At 40.1% G+C, this 12290-nt stretch overlaps 2 protein-coding genes across 2 annotated transcripts; both read left to right on the forward strand.

Annotated features, from left to right (window-relative positions):
- The first annotated feature begins 682 nt into the window (after positions 1-682).
- Positions 683-4355, forward strand: LOC104925750 (putative ferric-chelate reductase 1). Its single transcript, XM_019266593.2, has 7 exons — positions 683-827; positions 1807-2225; positions 2340-2531; positions 2633-2728; positions 3193-3325; positions 3637-3810; positions 3909-4355. Exons 2-7 carry the CDS (start codon positions 1809-1811, stop codon positions 3950-3952), a joined length of 1056 nt encoding a protein of 351 aa, XP_019122138.2. The 5' UTR covers positions 683-827; positions 1807-1808; the 3' UTR covers positions 3953-4355.
- Positions 4356-6943: 2588 nt separating this feature from the next.
- On the forward strand, positions 6944-10125 carry LOC113747662 (uncharacterized). The gene is made up of 8 exons (XM_027288171.1): positions 6944-7025; positions 7113-7404; positions 7507-7652; positions 7827-8121; positions 8708-8856; positions 8959-9250; positions 9487-9626; positions 9833-10125. Exons 1-8 carry the CDS (start codon positions 6944-6946, stop codon positions 10123-10125), a joined length of 1689 nt encoding a protein of 562 aa, XP_027143972.1.
- Positions 10126-12290: the final 2165 nt, after the last annotated feature.

Below are 12290 nucleotides of genomic sequence, written 5' to 3' on the forward strand. Positions count from 1 at the left end.
ACCCCCGAAAAATCAGTTCTTGGCATTGAGTCACACGTCTCATGACTGGTTGCGTTTACCAGCCTGTTCAACTTTTTTGTATGTTGTTAACCTCTTAGGGCAAAAACACTGGATACGTTTATTTAAAGAGATGTAGATGTAAAGTCTTGTAAAGGGGGGAACCCATAAAATTCTGAGTATATAATAAATAGAAGGCACTACTGAATGACTTAACTTAATTTCTATCACTTTAAAATTGTTTTAGAATTGGCCTAGAAAGAGGATTTGAATTTTACAATGTGTCAACTCACTGCCAAAGACAAGATTCCTACATCAGCCCTATCTATCTACTCGAATTTCTGGAAATTCATGAAACATTTCTAAAGACTAAAACCCCAAACAGTCATTTTAATGACTAAAACATTGATTTATATGACACTAATGACCAGGAGGATGCTTGAAAGGAAAATGCTAAACTGTTTCCTTCCTATCATCATATTGATTAGGAAAAACCGGAGCACAGACAAAGAAGGTTAATCATGCAATGACATGGCAAAAGTCATGCATTTTTTACATCCGTCACACTTCCAGTAAGCATCTATTCCCCACCACACCTTGTAGACAAAACATTTTTTGGGCTGTGATATCCTCATTCTTCCCAGCCCCTTTAGTTTAAATAGTGACACTGAGTAAACAGGTGTTACATCTTCACCTGAGATCCTGTTGAGCTCATCAGATCCACCTGCAAGGCACACCCAGGGATAAAACCACACAGAAGGAACGCACTGCTTTTTCCTCCTAAATACAATTTCTCCCTTCATTGGAAGTGAAGAAAAGAAGATTTACAGGTATGCTAAAGCAATATGTGACATTCATATGTATTCTGTGTTTAATTAGTTAATGTTTTATAAATGTTTGTTCTTGAAGAAATATTGGAATTTCTAAAAGCCAACAAAGACATTCAGTGATAAAAAAAAGAATTTAAACAATACAATGATAAAATATTATTTGATTTCCATAAATGTTTGAATGAAATTTTTGAATATTTTTATTGATTTATTATTTATTTTAAAGTTAAATTACATGTTAGACACATAGCTTCCTTTGTTAATGGAAATACATGTATGTATTCAACATTTTTAGTTTAAGTATTACAATAACAGTTTTATTAAAATATATCTTCTTAATAATGGTATGTTAATGGTTTATAGCATTAGGTTTTGTTTTTCAAAGGGTGTCACTCCTCAAAGCAAATATAATTACAGGCGCTATCCTGAGTGTGAATGCTGGGAAACTTGTTCTTCCACACATGAAACGTTATTTACTTAACTCCTCACTTTTCCTTTTTCAGTGTAGAAACATAATTTAAACATCAAAATATTCGACTCAATTAGGACATTATTGTGGCTTCTTTTCTCATTCCGATCTTTTAGATGTTTCCGAAAACTTCCAGGTTTTCCAGGAAAACTTAAATGAGATTTTCAAGATTTTTTCCAACATTTATCGACTCATTCACACTTTTACCTAGAAATTCAGACTTTCAAACAACACACAACTGCGCTATAGATTTGCACTTTAATTATTGTCTGTAATGTCATGTGTCTGTCACTCCCTTCGATCTCGAAAGCAGCACGTCTGCTACCCAGTGTAAATATCCTGTTAGAATAACATTAGCACGACACGGGGCAGAATTTCTGTTTGACTAAGAAAACCTCACTGAAAACCTTTAATGAGAAATTAAACAGTCACTAACATCAACATCACAAACTGTAGATCAAGTGTCCAATTCTATTATCTAACAAAATCATCTTACCCTGCCTATTCTAGGTATGGACAACAGATTGGTCTTCGCAGTTCTGTTTGTGACGCTGTCCTTGGTAGCTGTGGGCACATACGCAACAAATACGACAATGGCACCAAACGTGACAGCCACCGCAACAGCAGCCAACGCTCAAACCACAGCAGCAAATAACATGACAACAGGGTCAGGAAACAACATGACAGGTGCATCAAATGCAACAGTGGCACCAACCGTGACAACAGCGCCAGGAAACAACAACATGACAGGTGCATCAAATGCAACAGTGGCACCAACCGTGACAACAGCGCCAGGAAACAACGTGACAGGTGCACCAAATGCAACAGTGGCACCAATCGTGACAACAGGGTCAGGAAACAACATGACAGGTGCACCAAGTACTTCAGTTCCCCCAATCGTACCCAACACCACGGTGGAAACTCTTCAGGTTAGTGATGCCAAATAACTACATAGTAGAATACAATAGAAAAGAATAAAATTAAGTAAGGTCATGTTTATTCATGGTGTTGAACTTAATCAAAATTTTTCATCTCCCTTGCAGACAACTATTAGTAGAGCAAGATGCGGGACTGAACAGCTGTGTGCGGGTGAGCCTTCTTCATGCGACCCCTCCACTGATGGATCATGTTTCTTCCTCGCTGCCAAGCGTCAGAACGGTCAAAACTTTGAGTTTGCGCTCGCAGGAGAGTCAGATGGATACCTGGCTGCCACCCTGTCAACTGATAGCGCACTGGTATGTCAGGTTCTGTCACGCACTCACAGACCAGAGGCAAACCATACAGTTTAAAGTCATCTTAACAGGCTTTATTTACCCTTTCTCATTTTGCACAACAGGGAGGTAACGACACGACCTACGTCTGTGCAATCAGCAATGGTGTTGTGCAGTTCTTTGGTGCTCTTCTCAACGACGGCAAGCTTGTTCGGCAAGAGGTGAGTTCTACTTGTGTCTTACTAGTGGTGGGGGGATATACAGTATTTATTTGGTAGAGACCTCAAAGAGTAAGAGTACAAGACCTCATAGCAGCTGCAATTCACACGTATGAAGGGCCTGTCTTCTAGCATTGCACTATAAAGAACAGATTTGTGTAACTTCAGCCATTGACGAGTTCTGGTTTGGTTTGCCACCTCTTTATTATTATTATTTATTATTTTAGCATTAGGGTTAGTGGCTTTTTGCTTATGAACCTGATTTCTATACTTTTACTTACACGTGAAATACTGAACAATCAGTATGCGTACAATGCCACAAATGGTCTTTTTGAACCTGCTGCTCAACAATATCAAGGCAACCACTGATACAATTCATCACCATCTGCGTTATATTTGAATTTCTTTTATATAAGTTGCTCAAAATTTGTTGTCCTCTCTTTCTATTATCCCTCTTTGCTCTCCAGCTCAACGTGAACTCTGTGAAGGGGAGGGTCACAGGGAGAAAAATCCAGTGTACATTTGCTGCCACCGTACCAATTTCACGAGCAAGAACAACACGTTTCACACTCGGAATTTCCACTGGAACTTTCGACAGCAGTAAGTTAAGATCATAGATACACTAGATATTCTAGACTCAGGACTCCTGCCAAAAATATGCGACCATTTGTTAAGAGTGAGCAAGTAAGCAACAATGCATGGGAATGCATTGGAAATCATCCACGTGATTCTTCTCTGCCTATCAAATGTGTGCATTCCAATAAGCATTGTGACTCAGAAGTCTCTGAGCAAGACAAAACACAGGGGTCAACCCAGCCATGCGTTGGCACCAACGGAAAAGTTAGACTAGAACCAGGTCACAGATAATATATGATGTGTTAATATATTCACATTTTGTCTTCTGCTTGCAGCTTCTGGTAACCTGGGACCCCCGCAAACACAGTTAAGGAGCAATGCTGTGAACCTGGCAAATCCTAGTGCCACAGTCACCAATGAAGTTTCCACCACCTCCAACTCCACCACCTCTTCCCCCAACACCACCCCCAGCAACCATGCTATTACATTCCAGCAATCACTGACACAAGGTGACACAAGAGAGCAAACAGTGATAATAATTAAACTGTATGTACAGTAAGTACAATGGCTAATGCATGTTTTTCTGTTCTCCCATCCTCCCCTATAGCTCTGCTGATCTCTGCTGCTGTGCTGAGTCTGATCATGCTATGAGGAAACTGAATCCCCCATGAATCAAGCCAAGAAAACCATAACTTCCCTCTTCACATACATATGCTGAATATAAACTGTTCAATAGCTCATAGGAACCTAACACAATACAGTTAGGATTGTCAGGATCACACTTAAAGATGTATCAACTCACTGTAGGTGAAAGTAGGAGTGGTCAATTCATTTGAATTGCAAACCAAAAGGGCTGCTAAATCTCTTTCCTACAAGTTAGTTGATTGCAGGCAAACATAACAACTCTCTTCTGTCAGGTCTGATTTAATCCTCGAATGGGGTACAAATAATACAATTTCAATGCTTCAACAGTTAAAACCATTACAAGTAATCAACTATGAGATTTCCTTAACTCTGTACATGATTGATACACAATAAAAACCTTGATTCTGTATTCCAGGTGACGCCAAGAAGAACTTTTTGTTATCCCTGAGTATAGCTAGATATATGACGGAGTATTAGGGCCACATTTAAATAAAAACTTTTTTTTTTTGGAATTAATTATGAGATTAAAGTCGTTATTAAATATGGCGAGTAATTAATTCTCGCCATATTTAATAACAACTTTTTTCTCGTAATTAATTCCAAAAAAATGTTGTATTTAAATGTGGCTCTAATACTCCGTCGTACTACACGTCGTGCCTTTATGAAGGAGTATAATTATTTTGCTTTGTGTGTGTCACTACAAATTTTTCTCCTGTCACTCACAATGATGCCATCAAATGGCAGATGTAAGTGTTTTGTCATGTTATTATTATTATTATTACTATTTATGTTATTTTCTGGGGTCTGAATGTACCTACTGTTGATTGATCAACAGTCTTTTTTACAGCGGAGCCTTCATTTGCTAATATTTCCATGTGTGCATGAATGACCAAGCGTGAATGCAAATGAGAAGTTGCACATGTAAAATGTCAGATGTGACTCCACATAAACGTGTACCAGCTTTTTGAACAATACATTATGTAACAGTTGAGGTTTCATTTTATATTTTTGAAATAAATATTTTACCTAAACTTTAATGCCATTTTTTAATTGGCAACTTCAACAATTTATTTGGTGAAAGAAACTCACTTGTTTTACACAAGCACAACTGGTTCACGAGGTTGAGATATGCTTCCATAAAAACTAAAATAATAAGCAATAGGCTTCGGTCTCTGTAGTCAAATGTTTGTACTGAAATAGATTCTGGGTTCCTGTTACGGGAAATTTAAAGAAAACCCTTGAATAAGGAAGACTGGATTTAAAGCATCAAAGGTTAAGTTGAATTTATTATTCTTGTACAAGAAGGAGCGTTTAACAGTGCAACACACTAAAGGGGTTACAGAGAAAAAGGCTCCTCGAGGAGCTCTAACAGTTGATTCTTATACATTTTCCTAAAGATGGGCTGTCTCAACCCCTGTAAATTGTTAACAGACAATTTGCATATATACAATCTAAACAGTTTTCTTCAATATATCCCGTAATCAGTAGCCAGTATGTCCCCAATCTAGATGTCACCTCTCTGACCTGTCCCTGGGCCTCATTTTATTCTGGAATTCCTCTATTTATACATTAACCTGAACTTTACCTTACCCTGCCAGCCTCAGTAAAACATCAATAAAGGAAAGTGCCCTCAAGACATGTAATAAATAGGAACAAACATTGTATAAGTTAAAACATCTAAATAGCAGTGTAACCCTGATTTTTATGACAGTTCCATTTTCTATTAACTTCCTCTAATTAAACCTTTAAAAGATTCACTGTTGTTATTTTAGTTGGACATACTGTTGCTGGCTAGAAAATAAAAATAAGTGAGCATGGTTTTGGTCGTTTGCAGGTGAAAATAAGTCCAGACTAAATTAGTTGGAAGAATAAAAATGTTTTTAAAAATAAAGCTACACGTCAAATTTCAGCCAGCTTAACAGAATTATATGACATCTGCATATTACATAGAAGTCTCTATGACAGATGAATATGAACCTAACAGTTTTAGATATTTTCAGGACTCCTCAGTGACTACACAACATATTCAGTAAATGAGGTCAGTAAATATTATAATGAGAAGACGAGAGAATAAGAATAGTCGAAATAAAACGTACAGTTTTGAAGATAATATAACTTATCTTGCATAGTAATAATCAATCAACAAAGTTCATGAAAATGCAGAGACAGGATTTGTTTGAAGTAGCAGATGTTCATCTGGGCGTGTTGTCCTTCATGCAAACATCTTTGACTGCACATTTCCATGTTCTCATGTACCAGAACAAATTACCCCCTACAGTACGTGATTGGTAACACTTAGAGGGAAACTACAAAGACAGTCAGTACCTATTGTTGTTAGTCGACATACTGCTGCACCAGTCTGAATTGTGTTTTTGTTAATATTCCCATAACACCATTCTGGGATTGTCCCCAAAGCCATGAAAGGGAATCAATATATTTGGATCCTGAATGGTAAGTCACAATATCTTGAACTGTTTTATTTCTTATCTTTACAAATTAAGGTAAATCCAAAAAGTTTACAAAGATAGCTTTGAGCTTTAAAACTGTAATTGCTTAACTTTCACATCTGGATTGGGGAGACCCAAAGCAGACAGTCTAAGTGGAATCATCGACCCAGCCATTGTTTCCTCTTGGTACGTCGTGGTGGAACGTCTCCATCACTTTGTGGATGAGACGCTCTTTTTGGTCGTCCTCCCTGCAACTTCAATCCCCGCCAGTTTCAGAAGCAGATTTTTTGCCCGCCAGAATTTGTTAAATTGCCCAGATTTGGTCATTTTTCCCTGCTCCATGTGTTTCTACCAGAAGTAAATATGTTACTTAGTTAAACAGTTTCCTTTTTGGCTGTTTGTGCGTCTTCCAGTCGGCTCAATCTGTTCTACGCAGACTGATGCGGCTGGTAAAAAACAGAATAACCGCGTACTTCGGAAGACCTTTTTTTAATCTCACAGTTTACGCTTAATGTGAAAATGTACACATATTGATTGTTTGTCATTTACAATGGAGTTTAAACCAAGGACTTTCCCTAACATTTCTAACCACTTAGGCGTTTTCCTCATGCTGACATCTGGAGCACTGGCAGGTAAACACTTTTTTTTTATTCTTCAGTACTTCCTGTGGTTGTCTTGTCAAATGATTATCTTTATTCTTCTTTTTTTTTGCCCATAAGGTTATGTTCTCAGTAACTTGGCACTGGGAAAAGAAGCTGTCCAGTCTTCAGAAGGTGACAGCGTACTTACTGCTCATAGGGCAGTTGATGGGAACAGAGACCCGGCATATGATAAGCTGTCCTGTACCTTGACCAAAATAGAGTCTGATCCCTGGTGGAGAGTAGACTTGCAGAGTGTGTACAAAATTCAGGCTGTAACAATAACTAACAGAGAGGGTTTGGCATACAGGCTGAATGGTGCCGAAATCTGGATTGCAAACACGACAGAATTCAATGACACCAAAAAGATCAGGTGAAACAGGTTGATACACACATGCATAATACATTTCCCACTGAGATATGAAACATCTTTTGCTCATTGCACTTTGTCTTTTTGTCGCTTTGTCACGCACAGGTGTGCAACAATTTCTAGTATCCCGAGCGGGCGCACAGTCTACTTTCCGTGTAACCATAGGGAGGCCCGTTACGTCACTGTGTTTCTCCCAGGAAACGATAAAGTTCTAAGTCTCTGCGAAGTTGAGGTGTTCAGAACAAACCATGGTAATGATACATCTCATATGTTGTTGATAAGTCTGTAGTCTTTAGCATGGGTTAGCCTGTTATCCTTATCACAGAGCTCACACAGAGACAAACAGCCATTCACATTCACACCTATGGGCAATAGGGCAAAAGATAACTCTATAATTCTAACCGTCTTTTTGTTTTCATTTGAAGCATACCCTTTACCCAACGTGGCACTGAAAGGAGAGGCCACCCAGTCATCGGTGCTCTCTTTTGCCACTGCCGCCAAAGCCATCGATGGGAAACGGAACTCATTCTACGGCAACGGGTTCTGCAGCCACACTGCCGAGGACAAGACCAACCCCTGGTGGAAGGTGGACCTGCTAGAAACATATATAGTCACATATATCAAAATCACCAATAGAGGAGACTGCTGTGCTGAGAGACTGGATGGAGCGGAGATCCGAGTAGGGGACTCAGAGGGGAACAATGGAACGGATAACCCCAGGTACTGAGATGTTGTGTAGATGATAGCTGCCCATTGATAAGGATATGAGCCAGGTTCTGTTGGCTTCATCAGACACGCATTGATCCAAGTGTGAAGAGGCCAGGATGAGAGTCAGCACCTCCAAATCTGAGGGTGTGGCTCAGTTACTATCCCAAAGTATCTCGGGGTCTTGTTTCCAAGTGAGAGTGTGTGATGGGCCGGTGGGTTGGTGTGGCATTGGGGATGTTGTATTGGACCAATTTTGGGGAAGAGAGAGCTGAGCCAGAAGGCAAAACTCTGGGTAATGACCAAAAGAATGAGATACAAGCAGCCGAAATGGGTTTCCTCCATCTGTGACTCGAGATGGGAGCTCAGAGGGACTCACATCAAAATGAGCCGGCTGAGGTGGCTGATTCAGAGCTATGAGATAATTCTGTGCCATACTGAATTATCCTGATACTTTTGCATAACATAACATCTTGTTAGCAATTTTCTTAATGAAACAAAAACATTTAAATCTGCTGAACATGTGGACTCCTTTCTAAGTGTCAGACTTGTTATTATCTTTTAAAAAGAAGCTCATTCTTCCCACTCCCTCTGCTGTCAGGTGTGCTACCATCTCCCACATCAGTGCAGGGAAAACCTTCACATACTACTGTGATGTAGGCATGCTGGGTCGCTTTGTGACCATATTTATCCCTGGAGAGAAGAAGACTCTCACCCTGTGCGAGGTGGAAGTGTATGCATCCCCAACAGGTACGACCTGTAACTGACCGGCTTTGATTTATTGAAACACAACAGTGTGATTTTAATATTTAATATTCATATCATGTTTGGGTTTTTTTTTTCTCACTTTAGTGAAACCTCAACCAAACGTGGCCCTCAGGAAAAATACAGGACAGTCATCGCTTAATACGACTTATCCAATTGGGCGGCCTTCTAATGCTGTCAGCGGGTGTAGAGATGGATACCTGGATGGATGCTGTATGGAAACGTTGTATCAGTATAGTCCATGGTGGAGAGTAGACTTGTCAGCTTTTCACAAGGTTCATGCTGTCACCATCATCAACAGACAAGACTGCTGTGCTGACGGCCTTTATAGGGCACAGATCAGGATTGGGAACTCAGGCAGAATTTCTTTAAACCCCTGGTGAGCTATAACATCTACAACTGGAATATTTATCAATAAATAATTACAAAATATGTGTTTCGTCTTATGTAGCTACAGTTCAGCAGTATAACAACTCAATAAAGCTGTTTGATTTTGAGAGAAATCGACCCTAAAATACATGCTTGATGTTTGGACGGACGTAAAATGATGGCAAAAAATGTTTTATTAAATCAAATTGACACATTTTCTCATTGATGTTTGTCTCCCTCCATTAGGTGTGGTACTATCTATCAGTCAACACGTATGATAACCTTCCACTGTGCCGAAATGATAGGTCGCTACGTCGATGTGATCATAACGGGATATTCCAGGGTTTTGACAATGTGTGAAGTGGAAGTGTATGCTTCACCGTATGGTATGGTTCCTGAGCATTTTCTTATCAATCAATAGCCAGTATGCAATATATTATTGTTGTTACTACAACTCATAAAGTCATTTCTAGCTTTTAATATTCACTATTCATTTTGGAAACCAAAGCTCGGTTGGTAATTTAAGTTTCAAGACTAAAAAACTATTTAAACATGAATTAAAGCTAACAACATCCTTTGTCTCCGGTGTTAGTTGTCCCTGCTCCTTTGCCCATCCCTGCTCCTCCTCCTCCTCCATCTCCTCCTCCACCTCCACCGTCTGTGAGCCTATCACTGGGTAACAGGAACGTCACGCTGGTGGGAAAGAAGCTTTGCTGGAGCGATGCTCTGTTGTACTGTAGACGAAACCACTGGGACCTGCTGAGCATCCACAGCCTGGAAGAGCAAATGGAGGTGGAGTGGCTGCTGAGCAACAGCTCCTTCCCCCTCACAGACTATCTCTGGCTGGGATTGCGCAGGTACTCTACGCCGATGAAGACATTTTAGAGATTTGGTTAAAGCTCTGATTGCTGTATGAATTACCTGGTGGTCTCACTTAAGCACAACTCATCAAGGCTTCATATGAATCAGCGTTAAAGAGTCTGAGTGGTTGGAATGAAGGACCTGTGGTAACAGTCCTTCTTACATGGTGGGAGTAGCAATCTGTTGCTGAAGGAGCTGTTTAAGTTGTTCATGGAGTACAGGAAAGAGCTCTTCACCAGTTTGTTGAGTCTATTCCTGTCCCTGTTTGCACTTCCCCCTTCCCAGCAGACGGCTGCATAGAAGACTGCAGATGCTATCGCAGAAAGGTTTTAGTCCTGTAAGACTTGTCTGATCAGTCCAGCTCTTTGGCTAAAATGCACCTGCCTACCCTTGTTAAGGATTTGAATTTTGCAAATGTATATTTGCTCAGAAGACAAAGGCCTTGAAGAAGTCAAATGTCCCGTGTTCTTATATTTCTTTATTTGCATTGCTGCCACTCCAAGACAGACATGCACGGATGCTTTGCAAACAGTTCTCACCCTACGGCTGCAACATTAGGAACATTAGGATGAACAGTTTTGAGGATACGTTCAGTCTGTTTGATGAATTCATCTCAGCTCAGAGTGTTTCAAAGTTAGTCATGTTCTTTTCTGAACCCACCTGACACGTTTCAGGCGCCTCGAAATGGCTGCTTGGCTGCTCCCGTGGGTAGGGATGAGAATTGATGAGATTTTTACGATTTCGATTCCATTATCGATTCTGCTTAACGATTCGATTCTTTATCGATTCTGCTTAACGATTCGATTCTCTATCGCTTCTGCTTAACGATTCGATTCTTTATCGGTTCTGCTTAACGATTCGATTCTGCTTAACGATTCGATTCTTTATCGATTCTCATTTGGGGAAAAAAGGAGAACAAACTGTTTGATCAGCATCATCTAGAGGAGGCAGTGAACTGGAACGAGTACAGCATTTCATTGAATCTGTTTGGCAGATACCTAATGAAAGACACGTGGTTCTGGATGACTGGCCATTACATGAGTTTCAACCAATGGCCTGAAGGTACTGCCCCTGATAGTGAAGGCCACGCCTGTGGAGGCATGACCAATGGAGCCAGCCACCAGCACCAATGGGATGATGAGCGTTGTGAGAAGCCCCTCAACTTCATTTGCCAAACACGTAGGTGTTACACCTCGAATCTTTTGTTTGTGCACATGCTGTATTTAACCACAGTACCTTCACCAGCTCTTTCTGCCCCTCAGGTGTCTATCCCGGACCACCAAGAGTGTATTTCTACAGCACCCGCAGTCCTTAAGTAAGGGTTAACACCACTGGATCCTATGTTTTTAAATTAGAATCAGCGAGTTTGCTTTCTTTCTTTGAGTTTAAACTTCCTGCACCTTTTTGTGATACTTTGGGATGGTGCACAAATCATGCTCTTCAGTGTCATCTCATATAACCGGACATTTCTATGAACGAGTGTCTCCAGACCTCTGAGACAAAGAGTCTTATAAGAATATCATGAACCACTGATACCACTAAACATTATCAATTCTATAAATTAATACTCATCATACCACCAATATAAGTTATTCATCTGTACTTGTTTCTGTCTTTCTTCTCTGGGGCTTCAATAAAGGATTATTTTATCTTATCATATTAAGTAGTGACTGTACAGAAGTGTGAACTTCTCTATGTATGTTTTATCCCACAATGAGATGAGCATTACAGCCGATGTTAGCTGCATCACATGTGGTTACATTCTCATTAAAATGTGACACTGCTGCACATTTATTCTCTAGAGTTCATGATTGCCATGTCGTGCTGATGCCTCTCTGCTAAACTATGCAAGCCATCCATTTGTTGGTGGTGTAAGTAAATGATGGAACTGTTTAGATGAGAAGACTCGATCTTGTCAACCACAGGAATGTTGAACAGCACATGATCTACCTGCTCCGTTTATGCTCTTGCGTCACTGCTGACCTGATCACACTGAACTCACTGTCGGAGAACATTTTAATGAGCACGTTTTCACACCAGTGCCAAGTGCTGGAAGTGTTTTTATTATATTAGGCGCGGCACAATCCTGTGACCTGGCACAGGTTTCAAGGATGAATGCGACGACTGTAAATCATGGTGAAAACTAACCTGCAGGAGCGACAAACACACCCAGCTGCAGGGATTTACCT

Source organism: Larimichthys crocea, chromosome XIV, assembly GCF_000972845.2.
Source record: "Larimichthys crocea isolate SSNF chromosome XIV, L_crocea_2.0, whole genome shotgun sequence".
In the NCBI taxonomy this organism is placed as follows: Eukaryota; Metazoa; Chordata; class Actinopteri; family Sciaenidae; genus Larimichthys; species Larimichthys crocea.